At 40.9% G+C, this 16741-nt stretch overlaps 1 protein-coding gene across 1 annotated transcript; it reads right to left on the bottom strand.

Moving 5' to 3' along the window:
• Positions 1 to 4525: 4525 nt before the first annotated feature.
• LOC115458201 (olfactory receptor 8G1-like) lies at positions 4526 to 5467 on the bottom strand. Its single transcript, XM_030188061.1, has one exon. The coding sequence runs from the start codon at positions 5465 to 5467 to the stop codon at positions 4526 to 4528; it is 942 nt and encodes a 313-aa protein (XP_030043921.1).
• Between the last annotated feature and the right edge of the window lie 11274 nt (positions 5468 to 16741).

Raw genomic sequence — 16741 nt, 5'->3', positions numbered from 1 at the left:
TACAAATTTGTGTAGCACTGGAAATGATGGCACGATACAGGGGGGAAGTACCACTGGGCTGCTGCGTTAGCCCAGCGGTACTTCCTAAATAGCGAGAGGTATGCTTAGTAAAAGGAGCCCTCTATGGGGTACGATTATTAAGGTGCGTTAGTGTTTCTAATGCACATTTAAAGTTAAGGCACGATAAACGCTAATGCGCCTATACATTTCTATGAGCATGTTGGCGTTTAATGCCTATAGCATACCTTAGTAAACATAGGCATATGTCATGCACAGAGAAAAGGAAATGTGTGTGTGTGTGAGTATTGTTTTAACAGTTGTTTTCTTGTGTTAATATTAATTGTCTTGTAATGCTTCTTCTTAATTTGTTATGTAAGCTGGGTAGAAATGTCATAACAAATAAATGAATATTAACAACCCAACATTTCAAAAGACAGAGATTAAGAAGGCCAAGAAAACCATTATGGAAATGAGGACCTCCTGGTAAGAATATTCAGAGAAGCCCAAAAGAGCAAATCCTGTGGTCACTGTCTTATTCTCCGTCTTCATTGTTGCCATCCTTTTAGTCTTTTGATTTATTATAGAATAAAGATTTAACTGGCACAACTGAAAAAAATTATACACTTGAATTCTTGAGAGGTGCTTCCGGTCCTCAAGAAGAAGGTTACCTATAGGGTTTCCCCAGCATATGTCATTCTCGCCCCAAACAGGGGCTACCTGCCAATAACATCGGTGGTCCAGGGAGTGGCTGTGGGGTCCTGTGGGGAGGGTTATCCAGGGAGTCTTTGGGCAGAAGCAACTTCCAGTTGATCTTACCCAGTCCAGCGCCACAGTCAAAATGGTGCCCCTAGTGGTATTATTTCAGCCTGATGCTACTGAACAGTAAAATAACCCCAGTAAAAAGCTGCTGTAATTTTACTGTAATTCTGAGACAAGTTACTTTAAAGCATTAGCAAAGTAATGAGATGCAAAATAAGCATTTGCATATTTTGCATCTCATTACTGTCTAACGGCTGGCAAATTATTTATTGCTATGCTATTTTAGGTTAGGCAGCGTTAGAGACTTTTAAGTCATGTTAAGGCCCAAAGAACCCAACTGAAGGCCCTAATGCTGTTTGATAAATCCCCAATAAAGGTAGGACTGTGTTTTCTGCAGTCCAATTTAACCACTAGTCAGTTAAACACTGAATATGAGCACTTAACAGCATAAGTGTCAACTCTGCCCCCCAAATAACCAGCTTTGTGTTTAGCAGCCAAGTGTTGATATTCAGTGGTACTAACAGGTTAAGTGCACTCAGTGGTGTGCTGGAGCCGGCTCTCACCAGCTCGCAAGAGCCGGTTGTTAAATTTTTTACCAACTTGCAAGCCAGTTGTTCTTGAGGGCGAGCTGGCTCTCCTTTCTCACTCCCTCCCTCCCTCTCAGCTACAGGCTCCCTCCCTTCGTTGTCCAGTGAATTCTTCGGGGCAGGCAGGAAAGATCTCCAGTCTTTCCTCCCGCTGCCGGCGATGACTCTCCTCCGCTGCCAGATCGCTCTTTAAAAATGGCCACTGAGACTTCCAGCAGCGGCCTTGCGAGACTTCTGCTGAAGTCTTGGAGGCCGCCCTTGTAAGTCTTGGCGGCCATTTTGAAGAGCGATCCGGCAGCGGGGGAGAGTCAGCGCCGGCAGCAGGCAGGAAAGACTGGGGATCCCTCCTGCCTGCCCCGAACAATCCGGTGGACAACATGGGTAGCTGGGGGGGGGGGGCAGGGGAGGGAAGGGAGTCGCTGGGCATGGGTGGCTGGCGGGGGGCAGGGGAGAGAAGGGAGACGCTGGGCATGGGTGGCTGGAGGGGGCAGGGGGAGAGATGGGAGTCGCTAGACGTGTGGCTGGAGGGGAGGCTGGTGAGAGAGGAAAGTCACTGGACATGGGTGGGTGGCTGGAGGGGAGGGCAGGAGGAAAGGAGGGTCACTAGGCATGGGTGGATGGAGGGCAGGGGAGAGGAGAGAGAAGAAATGCTGGACATGGATGGAGGGGAGGGAAGAGTGAGGAAGGAGATGAGGTGAGGGAAAAGGAAGAGAGGAGAAAAACTGCACATGGATGAAGAAAATAGGCAGATGCTGGATCCACTGGACAGTCAAGTCTGCAGAGGACCAGAAATGAAGAAGAAAGGAGGAAAGAAATAAATGAAAAGGAAGCCCTGGAAACGGAGTTAAGAGGACAGAAAGCAGCAGAATCGGATACTGGGCCAGCATGATCAGAAAAACAAAGTCACCAGACAACAAAGGTAGAAAAAATCATTTTATTTTCATTATAGTGTTTGGAATATGTCCACTTTGAGAATCAGGTGCTCAACATTAAAAGTTTATATTTATTTACTTATTTATGGAATGTTATCGCACATTAAACATGAATTAGATTGGAACCTGGGATCATTTAATTTTTTTTCCTAGAGTAATGCATCCCCCCCCCCAGGTTCTTTCCCCGGCTATAGCCAGCTCTGCAATTTGGTGGGGGGGGGGGGGGGGGGCGCAGAGGGGGACTAGGGAGAGAGCCTGTTGTTAAACATTTACCAGCACACCACTGAGTGCACTGAATATCAGCAGATAGACCCGCACAAGCGATTTAAATGGCCTTCAGCTGTTTCTGACTGGTAAAATTGCTTTGAGTATTGACTCCTTAGTAAAATGGCCTTATATGCAAGCCATTAATTTTTCTATGTATAGTTACGGGGATAGAGGACTTCTAATGATAAGTATCAATTTAGAACATTTGTTCTCAACCCAGTCCTTTACAAACAGTCAGGCAGTTGGATTTTCAGGATAACCAGAATGAGTATGCAGTGTGTATACATATGTCTCATGCATATTAATTTTGCATATCTGACTATCTAGGTATGTGCTGAGGATCAGCTTGCAAATAATGATAAAGAAATTTATAAAAGACGGAGATATACTTTATTTCTTCTGCATCTTGATCTCAAGGTCAAGAAGAAATTTAACAAATGTCACAAGAGTGTGGGGCCGGCTTGAAACTATTAAAATGATGATCTCTCCTAAAATCAACTATATCTTGAGCATGATTCCGATTCTTTTTCCCTCCACATTTTATCAACAGGTGGATAGGATGCTATCTTCCTTTCTGTGGTTTTCCAAGACCCCAAAAATTGCTTTAAAAAAGCTTAAATTCACTAGAGAGTCTGGTGGTGTTCTGTTTCCAGATTTTCTTACTTATCACAAGTCTTACATATCTCAGCAAGGATGTAGATGGTTATTCCAGCACCCTGACTATACTCCTATATGGCTACATTTAGAGGATTCTATGGTGGCCCCTTTTACTTTACCGCTTCTTCTAACTTCCAGTTCATTTCCAACAAATAAAATAGGCCAGATCTTTGTCTCCACGGTTAAATCTTTGTTAGAGCTAGACAAACTCCAAACCATTCCCTTCAATAAGTCTTTGCATATGTCACTTTGGTATAACCCGCACATTTTAATAATCAAGGCTCCATTCTTTTGGAAAGAGTGGATAGATAAGGGAGTTTTTTGCATATCAGACATAGTAAAGGCTGATATGAGTCTTGGGTCATTCTTGGAACTCACATCCAAACACCCTCTGTCTCAATCCAAATATTTCCAATGGTTACAACTTTCACATAGTGTTAAAACGTTTATTAAGTCAACATCATTGTCATTTCAACAGCCATCTTTGTACGCTAATGCACAAACATTGGTGTTGAAGGGGCACACAGCTTCTTCTGTGTATAAAATTTTTGTTAATAAAGCGTATAATCATAACTGTGTCCTCTAACAAAATTGACAACTAGACACTGGTTGTGTTCTAAGTGGAGAAACGTGGTCTTACTTCTGGTCCAGAGTTGTGAGACCTCTTTCCTCCGCAACAGTTTTGCAGTCCATGTTTTTTCTATACCATAAAACAAATTGGGTCTGTGTCCATCAGATAAGTGTTGGCACTGCTCGCAGCAGATGGGCACCCTCCTTCATATGATGTATGACTGCCAAGTGGTTCATACATTTTGGAAAGAGGTTTGGAGCATCATACAAAGGATTCTCTCTATTGATGATGACTTGACCTATTCCCTCATAATTTTTAAATCTGCTTATGCATCTTTTGACTTACCAAAGTCACAAACCAAGTTACTAGACATTCTTCTCACCATTTCTCAACGGCATATTTTGCAAAACTGGAAATCTGCACACCTTTTGAATGTACATTTTTGGTGGAGTACAGTTTTGCAACATCAGAAATTTGAGTTTGCCATGTCAGAGAAATCTCGATCAGCAATCTCTACGACAAAAATCTAGTTGCCAGTTGAGATCTATCTTCAATCTTGTTAGCTTTCCTAATGTATTAGACACCTAGATACTCTCCTTTCCTTCACCTTTTGTACCAGAATTTCTTTGTTGTCCCTTATTGTTCTTATTTGTGAAAAACTAATAAAATATTTTGAAATCTTACAAGAGTGTTTTAATTGTAGAACCAAGTATGATTTTATAAAAAGAATAACACAATTATTTGGCTCTTCATTATTGCTTTCTAAACATGACTTTTCTTAAAGCATTTTTTACTTCTTGATTTCTCAGACTATAAATTATTGGATTTAACATTGGAATTAAAACTGTGTACAGAAGAGAGAACAGTTTGTCTAGGCCTGGTGAGTACAATGAGGGTGGCCTCATATACATACATGTCAAAGTAACGTAGAATATAATAACTACAATGAGGTGAGAGGAACAGGTGGAGAAGGCTTTGCTTCTACTTTCTGTAGATCGGATTTTCAGGATGGATTTGATAATACAGGTATATGACACTAGGATTAATATACAAGGAAGGACTGCCACAAACATCCCTTCAATAAGGATCAGAAGTTGAAGACTGTACACATCACTGCAGGAGAGTTTCATCAGTACATTTGGGTCACAGAAAAAATGATTAATTTGATGAAAGCTGCAGAAAGAGAACTGAGATATTGAAACCTGTATAGGAAGTGCATCCAGAGCACCAGCAATCCATGATGCAGTGATGAGTGAACTACATATTTTTGTATCCATCATGAATGCATAGCGCAGTGGGTGGCAGATTGCCACATAGCGATCATAGGCCATGGCGGCGAGAAGAACAAATTCTGCAGCTTCAAAACTCATGAAAAAGTAGACCTGTGTCATGCACAGAGAAAAGGAAATGTATGTGTTTCCTGTGAAGAGGTTCTCCAGTAACGTTGAGAGAGTGACTGTAGTGTTACAGATATCTAAGAAGGACAAACTGCTGAGGAAGAAGTACATAGGTTTGTGGAGATGATGATCAAAGAACATTAATATTAAAAACCCCAAATTTCCCAAGACAGAGATAAAGAAGGCCAGTAAAACCATTGTGGAAATGAGGACCTGCTGGTGAGAATATTCAGAGAAGCCCAAAAGAGTGAATCCTGTGGTCACTGTCTTGTTCTCCATCTTCATTGTTGACATCATCTTAATCTTTTGGTTTATTATAGAATAAAGATATAGTTGGCACAACTGGAACAAGTATACACTTGAATTCTGTAGAGGTGTGAAAAGGACAAAAATGTAGGTTAGTTGTTAGCTCATTTTACCTTCTATCCAGATTTTCAGAAATGTTAAGCTTTGTTTCACACATTTGTTTTATTAAAATAAGGTAGTGCCCATTAAAACGTCTTTATGATAACTAATGGTCTCTTCTACTAGAGTATGCTAAAATATATATTAACTAATTTTAACATGGAAGTTTACTGCATATTAACTGCAGATTTTATGTGGCACTTTTTGAATACTTTTACATTGGCACACACCTGCTGAATCTTAACCCGTGTCCAATGTTCCCTTATGGGAACAAATCAGTATGTTCCCATATGGCTTATTATGGGAACATTGGGCACTAATGGGTTAACGCAGGAGCACTTACTATTTAATAGGCGATAAGTTGCTCCCGCATTTTCCCTTTATTAATCAGTTAGGGCTGGATTCAGTAAATGGCGCTCAAAAATCAACACCCCCCAAAAAATCAACGCTTAGGCCAAATTCTGTAGCTCTGTGCATAACGTTTTTGAACAACCTTGACACTCTCCTGGCCATATCCCCTTTTCACATACACATTAGAAAAGTGGGACACAGATACTTATAGAATAGCAAACATCCAGATGTGCATGCAACATCTAATCAAAGCCATTTAACAGCAATAATTGGTTGTTAGCGTATTTAATTGGCAGCTCTGCATGCATCTGCCTGTATGCTATTATATAAGACTCATTAAAATTCTAGTTCTTCTATTGGATCCATCAGATACACATGCTTCAACCACAAGGCTAATTTCTCTTGAGCCTGGCAAAATTGTAGGGTGGTATGAAAAAAGCACAAAAGGGCCTCAAGAACTGGAGCAATGGTACAATCTTTAATGAAAAAGACCCGACACAGGCCGTGTTTCGGCACTCAACCACGCCTGCCTCAGGGGTCTAACAAAGAAATATAAAAAATACATAATAAACATAACATATATATAAAATCATTATACATACAAGTAACATATATATTTAAATCATAAAAAGTTTGTTAAAACATATCCCAATTACAGACATATTTTTTGTTAAAAATTAAAAGGTGAGCATATAATCGTCATCAATCCGGTATAACTTTTTCTATTTTTTTTACATTCATTTTCATTAATAGTTCCTTTTCATATATAGCATATGTAATAAATCCAAGCACTTAGCTTACTATTATTTCTTCTTAGCTTCATCAAAAACCTTCATAAGAGGCACTCAAAAAGTCATTAAGGAGAGACATCACATCATGGTGCTGAGTATGTTATGAATTGAATAAGGCTCTGCACACAACTTTTATAGCATATATCTGAAAAGAGGGCATGGCCAGGGTATGTTGGAGGCGTTTCCAGAATGTAGGTGCATTATTACAGAATTAAGTGGATCAAGGCCTAAGAAATCCCTGTAAAACACTGATCGCTATTGAGCGATGCACAACAAAAATCAAATGCAAATGAGCTGCTCACAAAAGCCAGCAAAGATATCCTAACCAGTCCTGAAAATTCTAGGTATTAGGAGGAAAAAACCTCAAATTATAAAGGCACACTCCTAGTGTTGGTATCACCAACTATCGGGAGGTCCTTTAAATCATCACAAGTAAAAAAAACCTCCTTCTTTTTTGAACAAATTAGTACTTGCAAAATAACAAAAAAGAAGGAGGTTTTTTTTACCTGTGATGATTTAAAGGACCTCCCGATAGTTGGTGATACCAACACTAGGAGTGTGCCTTTATAATTTGAGGTTTTTTCCTCCTAATACCTAGAATTTTCAGGACTGGTTAGGATATCTTTGCTGGCTGTGATGTGAACTTTGATTATTAGTGATATCCTATTAAGCTCTTTATGATATTATACTGCTCACAAAAGCAACAAGCAGCTTGACCAGTCACTAAGCTGTGCATGTGCAGAGCAGCCAGTCGCTAAGCTGGGTGTGCAGTGCATGCTCAGAGCAAGGTGTACTACTCACAGCTTCGTACACGCATACAATCTGCATGCATGAAGGCCATGTGTATGGAGTGGAGGAGTGGCCTAGTGGTTAGAGCACTGGTCTTGATATCCAGAGGTGGCGGGTTCAAATCCCACTGCTGCTCCTTGTGATCTTTGGCAAGTCACTTAACCCTCCATTGCCTCAGGTACAAACTTAGATTGTGAGCCCTCCTGGGACAGAGAAATACCCAGTGTGCCTGAATGTAACTCACCTTGAGCTACTACTGAAAAAGGTGTGAGCAAAAATCTAAATAAATAAAAAAAGAGAAACTAGAAAAATGTAAGAGAAAGGGAACAGATCCACTTCTACTGTTCCTCAGGAACTGGTCAAAAAAAGCAGGTTGCAGGCCCTGTAAATTTAGTGCACCTCCCCCTAAGTTAGGTATTGGTCTTTATACCTGCTTTCAGCAGGCGTGACTCCTGCACCAAATTTTCAGTGCCATTTACTGAATCCAGTCCATAGTTCCTAATGTGCTTTAATTAAAGGCCACTAAATTGTAGATTAACTTGCATTCAATTGATTAAGAGCATACATAATTTTTATAACACACTAATGAACCAAAAGTGCGTCATTGAATGAACAGCCTTCGAAGCACCATGAATGTATGGAGCTAACAGAGGGTTTTGCCATGCATTACAGGGCGAGGGATAAATGCAATCAGAAGAAGTGCATATTTACAGAGGCTGGACCCCATGCTAGAAAATATGTGTGGATGCAATAAAAGTTAAAGGCGTCTCCTATGTAAAACATTCAGTAGCATAGCAAGGGGATTCCTTTAGATTTCAGTGTAGCCAACTGAGTCTCAAATCTACTGCACTTTCTTCACCTATCACTGCTGTCAGCTCATTTGACAGAATGTTTTTCATTGTGAATTTTTATTCTCTGCACTATTAAACTTTATTAGGCAGGGCCCTTTTTACCGAAGTGGGTAAAAAGCCCCTAGACACACATGGCCGTGCAGTAAGAGAACTCTTCCACTGTGGCCATGCGACAGGGAGCCCTTACTGTGACCCACTGAGGTAGCAATAAAGCCCCCATGCTAATTTAGCGGTTACTGCCATGCAAGCCATTTCCAGGGCTTTTCTTTTCCCCCTGGAAATGGTGCACGGTCAGGGCAAGACTACCGCTGTTGGCTATATTGGGCTGGCAGTAATCCCGGAAGAGCGAGCGGTAAGCCTGTAAAAGAACCACTGAATTAGCACTTTGAATGATTCAGTATTATATTCAAAATAGGTTCTAATGATTGTTATACAGAGGGTGGTTCCCTGGAGAAAATCATATTCTATTGGAATCTGTAATGCCTTGGGTCTGAAGATCCTTCACAATATATATTTTTAATGCTATTTGAGAAAAAATGTATTTTCCAGACATACTTGATATTTGCAAGGGTCTACTTTTTTGATACCATTTTAAACTTGGCAGGAGTGAGTATGTTAACCTCTAGGTCCAAGGGGCATTAGGGTAGGGGTTTCATTGGATAGATGGTGATCTAATCAGAGAGCTGGGGGTGGTGGGGCATTTTGCTGGGGCAGTTGCTGTAGAAGGCTGGTACGTTGTTGTGGGTGGGTGGGAGCCTCATGGGGGAAGGGATATTGGGATGTCTATTGAAGCATTGATTGGGATAGTCTTTTTCTCATAAAGATGGGGATGAGTGCTAAAATTAGAAAACCTCAAGCCCCTTAAAGATGGCCCCTTGGAACATCAGACCATTTTTTAGTGATCCAATATACTTCAGAAGAAAATATAATGCCAGCTCAAAACACAAGCTGCAATATTCAGTGTGTACAATATTGAGGTGCACTCTGCATTCTTTGCATCTAATCGGACACTCATTATATCCTTAGGGCCCTGTTTACTAAGGTGTGCTAGCATTTTTAGCGAGCGCTAATGCTAGAGACACCCATATATTCCTATGGGTGTCTCTAGCATTAGCACGCATTAACTCATAGCGCGTGCTAAAAACGATAGCATGCCTATAGCGATGCATAGTAAACAGGGCTCTAATTGATAGCCTTATAATCTATCCCTTACCCATTATGCTTCTTTTTCATGGACTTTCAGTGAAATGTTACATTTAATACAAATTTTCATTCCCTTATAGAATTACAAGCCTGAATTATCTCTAGTTACAAACAGATCAGTTATGAACAGAATTCGGCTCAGTTCTGATTGCCACATGTCCTATAAATATAAAATTGAATGCTCAGCATTTAGCATGTGTTAATGTTCCTTAGCACACGTAAGGCTTTAATAAAAGGGCCCTTTGGACTGCAAGTATTCCTGGGAAAGGAGAACAGTTTCTTTCAATATAACTTATCTTAAAACTACTGAGAAACACATGAGCAATGTTCTTTAATTTAATATTAGTTCACTGACTGTGAGCCAATACAGCTTAATCAATATAGGGAGAAAATAGACTACGTTGGGATTTCATTAGCCACCCTAGCTAGCAGTTTGGAAGTTGCTCAGAAATTTTAGCTTCAAGATCAGAGAGCGAGCATGACGGTAGCATAGTTCCCTAAACAGGGCTGTGCCAACACGGTAAGCACGGCAGGAGGGCGCTGTCCTCTGGGGGGCGCCCCACCGCACCATGCTTACCTCGCCCTCCCGCTCCCATGTCCCAACTGCCCGCCCTCTTCTCCCCCCATCAAGATCTCTTTTAAATTTACCTCTGTCCGGCAGTGAAGGCGCAGCATCAGTGAAGGAGGCGGTGCTCCCGACGTCTCTACTAGTGTTCCCTTCGCTTAGTGTTCCGCCTTCTTCAAGGAAATGATGTCAGAAGAAGGCGGGACATTGAGCGAAGGGAAGACTAGTAGAGACGGGAGCGCCGCCTCCTTCACGGACGCTGTGCCTTCGCTGCCGGACGGAGGTAAATTTAAAAGGGATCTTGGGGGGGAGAAGAGGGCAGGCAGTTGGGACATGGGAGCGGGAGGGCAGGGGAGAGAGGAGCGTGGATGGGAGGGCAGCGATCATTTTCACGGGGGGGAGGGGCGCGCACACGCCAACTGTTCATCTGTGGGGGGGCGTTGGGGGCGCCAACTAATCTTCTGCAGGGGGGCACCACAGACCCTTGGCACGGCCCTGTCCCTAAAGATCTTAGGGTTCCATTTACAAAGCTGCGGTACCTGTACTGCCACCTTGCCATGCTTCATGTTGGCACTACTGCTGGGTTACTGCAGGAGCCCTTACTCCCTCCTAAATAGGTAGCGGTAAGGACTTTCTAGGGAAATTACCAGCAGCAAGTGGTTCACTTACCACACAGCCATTTTTTAAGCCTTTTACCCACTGCGGTAAAAAGGGGGCTTTGGCGCCCAGCAAATCTATGTGCTGACACAACCGTAGGACCCCTTTCACCTTGTAAAAATTGACCTTAGTTTAAATGGCTCACTGAATATTTTCTTTTTTCCAGAACATCATATTTACTAGAAATCTAAAATAACGACAGCAGGGATTTAGTACCATCTAGATTATCATGCTGATATTTTTCTCATCATTGATTAAGTTTGTATTAAACCTAATCATGTATCTCTCTGAATCCAAAGTAATCCAAGCTAGTTCAGCTATGTTTGTCAGATGTGATCTTGTTTACAACTGACTCAGAATAGCAGATAAATAACTGGAAGGGCTTCGGGTTCTGGTGGGAAAATGGATAGAAAGAATCCCAAATTAAAACCCATGATTCACCAAAATATTTGACTATCTTGCTATCAGGGATATTAATAAGGACCATCTATTTAGGTCTCTGTTTACAAAGGCACACTAGCATTTTTGTGTGTGATAAAAATTAGCATGAGCTAACCATGTAGATGACCACAATATTCCTATGTGCTTTATAAGGTTAGCACACACTAATTTTAAGCGCATGCTGAAAACGCTTGTGTGCCTTTGTAAACAGGACCCTTAGTCTCTTTTATAATAATAGAAAATTATCCTAACATTGCACTGTGTAGCACAATAAAAATTACATTTTGAAATCATGATTTCAAACATTCTTCCCAAATCAGAGTGGAAGAGCAGAAAAAACAACTCATAAATCACAAATTCAATCTTGGTTCTTGCATTTATTATCTACATCTGTTCTGGGGTTGATGTATCTCTAAAATTAAAATGTATAAAAGTTTTGCTTTTATACACTGTTAGAAACTCGTATAGTGTGCATTATTCTGAAATCAATAAAAACAGAACTTCCCTTATTGTGAACTTGCTATGTTCTATACTTTTCATATTCCTTACTACACACACATTTTATTTGTCAATGAAAATTTGTGGGATAGAAAATAAATTTATTCATCACCTTCTCTTTTTGCATCTACATTTACTGTATTTAAGTCGTACAGCTCAGTGAAACTTACACAAATAGTTTTAAAATAGATGAGTAAATACATAGTAAATATAATTTTGAAGTACCTTAACAGTATGTAATCTTAGGACACAGCCACTTCTTTCTCGAAGACACACAGATCTCCAGTCAGCCAGGTTATAAATATTATGGAAAGCTCCAGGGATCTGGGTAATGGATCATGAAGGAATTCATACGGATAGAAACTCAAACTTCAGTCAGTGATTTGCTCTTCTATTTTATCCACTCTTGATTAAACCTTGCATTCAACTTGGGTATCTAATATGACAAACATTGTGTATTGTACAAGCATAGATTGATTGTGCAAAATACAGGCAATTGAACATGGCTGTATATGTAGTGCTATTAGAGAGGTCTATGGGTGGAAAAAGCTTGAAGATCAGGTAAAACTGAGATGCACAATATGAGAGCACATAACGGTAAAAGCTGACAATGCCTTTTCAGCAGAATTCATAAATGTAGTTAAAGATCCTTTCTGGTTGCCCTGTGTGCCTGAGTTTCCTGATATTTATTTTGCTGTTCTTGATCATTGGATTAGTGGGTCAACAGTGACACAGTTACAAAGATCTAAATTCCTGTTCACTTTTGGGGCCAATAAATACTGCTAACCAAATATGTGCTTGCAATAAGGATATTCAGTAGCACTAGCTGGAAAGGCCACTGAATATATCCTCTGTCCACCTCAACATTATCTAGGCAGTGCTGGGGCAATTTGTGGCCAGAATTTGGCAGAACCAGAGGTTATCCAAGTAAGGGTAAATTCAAGAAAGGTCACCTAAAGGTAGATGCCAAACATTTGGGCTTAAGCATCAATTCATTATAGAATACTAGTGTAATAAGTCAAAAACACACCTATGTTTTATGGACAATCAATTACATCAGCCATATAGAGGTGTAAAAGCTCACACCTGGAGTAATAAAGAATTCATGTACGTGCTTCACTCAAACTCTACCAATGTGAATGCCCGCCTGCAAAGTACACCTCTTTGAATACAGGAACATACTGAACATACTTAGGGGTCCTTTTACTAAGGTGCACTGAAAAATGGCCTGCGGTAGTGTAGGCGCGGGTTTTGGGTGCGCACAGGTCCATTTTTCAGTGTGCCTGAAAAAAAGGCCTTTTTAAAATTTTTTGTCGAAAATGGACATGTGGCAAAATCAAATTTGGCCATCATTTTCTGTCTGAGACCTTACCGCCAGCCATTGACCTAGCAGTGTTCACGCGGTAACCATACGGTAATGACATATCCGCATCAAGTGCCACTTGGTAGCTGTGTGGTAACTCCATATTGGTGCACATTGGGTGTGCGTCGACATCCATCTTGAACAACAATTTTACAAACTGAAATGTTTAAATTATTAACAGGGGAAAATAAGGCACAGGGATGTCTGTCTAGCAGCAAAGCAGCCACAAGTAGCCTCCTAGTTGATGCAGTGGACTGTAACCACAGGTTCAAAACCCACTGTAACTTTGGTTTGTTTGTTTTATATATATATATAAATGTGATCCCTTCAGGAAGAAAATATTTGAAGTTAACCGTATTATATATATATACGTATATATATATATATATATATATATAATTTTATAGTATGATCTTTTGGCCTGTCTTATTGCATATTTGTATTTCTTTGTATTTGTTTCCATGTGTTGAGTGTATGCTTATCTTTTGTTTTATGCTCGTTTGAGTTTCCTGGTTTGTGTTTTTAACTTTTTCAGTTCATCGTTGAACCATGGTGTCGAGTTATGCTTGCGTGAGGCTCTTGTTCGTAAGGGTGCAATTTCATCTATTATGCTTTTGCATCTTTTCTCCCATTCTCTGAGGTAGTATATGGAGTCTGTTTGTGTTGCCCATTTGTTATTGTATATTAGTTGCCAGAATGTTGTCGTGTCTACTTGACCTCTTGTGCTGTAGGATATGTTTTCTAGTATTCATTGTATACCCTTCTTCCGCCAATAAAGGGATAAGTTTAGTTTGTAGTGGTCGGTCCAGGGTGTCTCTGTCCATTTCAGGGTGTCTCTGTCCATTTCGTATTTGTTATTGTTAGGTTCTGGTCTGTTGAGAGTTTGTGTGAGATGAGATCAAGTGTGTGCCCTTTGACGTGGGTTGCTTGCATTTGTGGCCATTTGAGATTGCATAAACGGAGAAATTCTTTACATTCTTGTGCATTGATATAGTTCATGTCTTCTAAGTGAAGGTTGATGTCTCCTAGTACTAGTGTATTGGAGTTGGTTACACATGTGTTTGAAATGAAGTCCATGAAGTTGGTCTTGCCTTTGTTCCAATTACCTGGAGGTCTGTAAAACAAGACACAATTCAAATAATCGCGTAGGGTTTTGTTGTGGATTCTGATTGAGGTAATTTCAAGTTGAGGTGTTATGGACACGGCAGTGGTTTCGGTGGTAAAGTGGGACCAATAAATTAGTGCTACGCCTCTGCCTCTCTTCTTTTCTGGTCCAGTGTGTGATTTTGTATCCTGGGGAGCACAGGTCTAGGATTATAGGGTCCTTTTGGTCATGGATCCAAGTTTCAGTGAGGAAGAGTAGGTCAAGGTTTTCTGACATGATCCAGTCTGTTAGTATTGCTGTTTTATTTACAGAATAAAGATTTAACTGGCACAACTGAAAAAAATATATATACACTTGAATTCTCGAGAGCTGCTTCCGGTCCTCAAGGAGAAAGTTACCCGTAGGGTTTCCCCAGCATATGTCATTCCCACCCCACCCAGGGGCTACCTGCCAATACCATCAGTGGTCCAGGGAGGGCTGTGGGGTCCAGTGGGGATCATCCAGGGGTCTTCAGGCAGAAGCAACTTCCAGTTGCTCCTACCCAGTCCAGTGCCACAGTCAAATTGGTGCCCCTAGTGGTATTATTGCAGCCTGATGCCTCTGGACAATAAAATAACCCCCTCAAAAAGCTGCAGTAATTTTACTATGATTCTGAGGCAAGTAGCTTTAAGGCATTAGCAAAGTAATGAGATGTAAAATAAGCATTTGCATATTTTGCATCTCATTACTGTCTAATGGGTGGCAAATTATTTATCGCTGTGGTATTTTTGATCAGGCAGCATTAGAGATTTTTAAGTCATGTTAAGGCCCAAATAACCCAACAAGGCCCTAATGCTGCTTGATAAATCCCCAATAATGATAGGACTGTGTTTTCTGCAGTCCAATTTAACCAGTAAATGTAGCCAGTTAAATGCGGAATATCGGCACAACAGCTTAAGTATCAACTCTGCCCCAGGACTGCCCCCTAAATAGCCAGCTTTGAGTTTAGCAGCCAGTGTTTATATTCAGTGGCACTAACCAGTTAAGTGCACTGAATATCAGCGGATATTCCCGCACAAGCGATTTAAATGGCCTTGAGCCATTTCTGACTGGTGAAATCATTTTGAATATTGACCTCTTAGTTAAAGGGCCTTTTATGTAAATGTTAATTTTTCTATATTTAGTTAGGGGGGTAGAGGTGGTGGCGTAGCCATAGAGGGACCTTGGGGGCCTGGGCCCCCCAAATTGGATTTGGGCCCCAAATTTCTGGTTAATTGGCTGGCAGGGGATCCCAAGCCCTGCCAGCAGAAGCCTTCCTCTAGGGTTTTTCACCACCACGCGCGCTGCCTGTCCTGTTTTCCCACACACTCCCGCCACATACTCGTTTCAGTGAAATTGAGCATGTGCAAGGCTTCGCCAATGTTCAATTTAATTAAAACCGAGTATGCATGCCACGGGGGGAAGCAGGCCAAGTGGCGTGGCAGCAAATAGCGCTGGAGGAAGGCTTCTGCCAGCAGAGCATGGGGACCCCCGCCAGTCTAGGTATATAGGGTTGTAGCAGGGGGTGGGGAGGAAGGGCAAAATGTGTCCCTTGACTTTGGATTCAGGCCCCCACACAAAAAATTGAGGTTTGGCTATGCACCTGGATAGAAGGCTTCTATTCATAAGTATTAATCTAGAACATTGGTTCTCAACCCAGCCCTTGACAAAACACCCAGGGAGTTGAATTTTCAGGATAGCCAGAATGAATATACAGTGCATGTAAATCTGTCTCATGCATACTAATTTTGAATATCTGATTATCTGGGTATGTCCTGAGGATGAGATTGCGAACACTGTTCAGGAAACGTATAAAAGAAGACTGAGATAAACTTTATTTCATATGCATGTTGATCTCCAGCTCAAGACGAAAGAACCCAAATGTCAAAGAGTGTTTTATTTTCAGGACCAAGCATGATTTTACAATAGCATTAATAGATTATTTGGTTCTTCATTATTGTTTTCCAAATCTGACTTTTCTTAAGGCATTTTTTACTTCTTGATTTATCAGACTATAAATTAGGGGGTTTAAAGTCAGAATTATAACCGTGTAGAGAAAGGAGAACAGTTTGTCTAGTTCTGGTGAGTACATTGAGGGTGGTCTCATACATACAGCTCAAAGTCACATAGAATATAATAAGCACAGTGAGGTGGGAGGAACAGGTGGAGAAAGCTTTGCTTCTGCTTTCTGTAGATTGCATTTTCACAATGGATTTGATGATACAGGTATATGACACTAGGATTAATATACAGGAAAGGACTGCCACAAGCATTCCTTCAATAAGTATCAGAATTTCAAGGCTGTACAAATCACTGCAGGAGAGTTTTATCAGTGCGTTGAGGTCACAAAAGAAATGGTTAATTTCATTGATGCCACAGAAAGATAACTGAGATATTGAAACCTGTATAGGAAGTGCATCCAGAACACCAGCTATCCATGAAGCAGCAATGAATGAGCTGCATATTTTCTTATTCATCATGAACGCGTAGTGGAATGGGTGGCAATTTGCCACATAGCGATCATAGGCCATGAC

The sequence above is a fragment of the Microcaecilia unicolor genome, chromosome 14, assembly GCF_901765095.1.
Source record: "Microcaecilia unicolor chromosome 14, aMicUni1.1, whole genome shotgun sequence".
Classification (NCBI taxonomy): domain Eukaryota; kingdom Metazoa; phylum Chordata; class Amphibia; order Gymnophiona; family Siphonopidae; genus Microcaecilia; species Microcaecilia unicolor.
The sequence above is the reverse complement of the archived record's forward strand: the minus strand, read 5'-3'. Positions and strand labels throughout refer to the sequence as shown.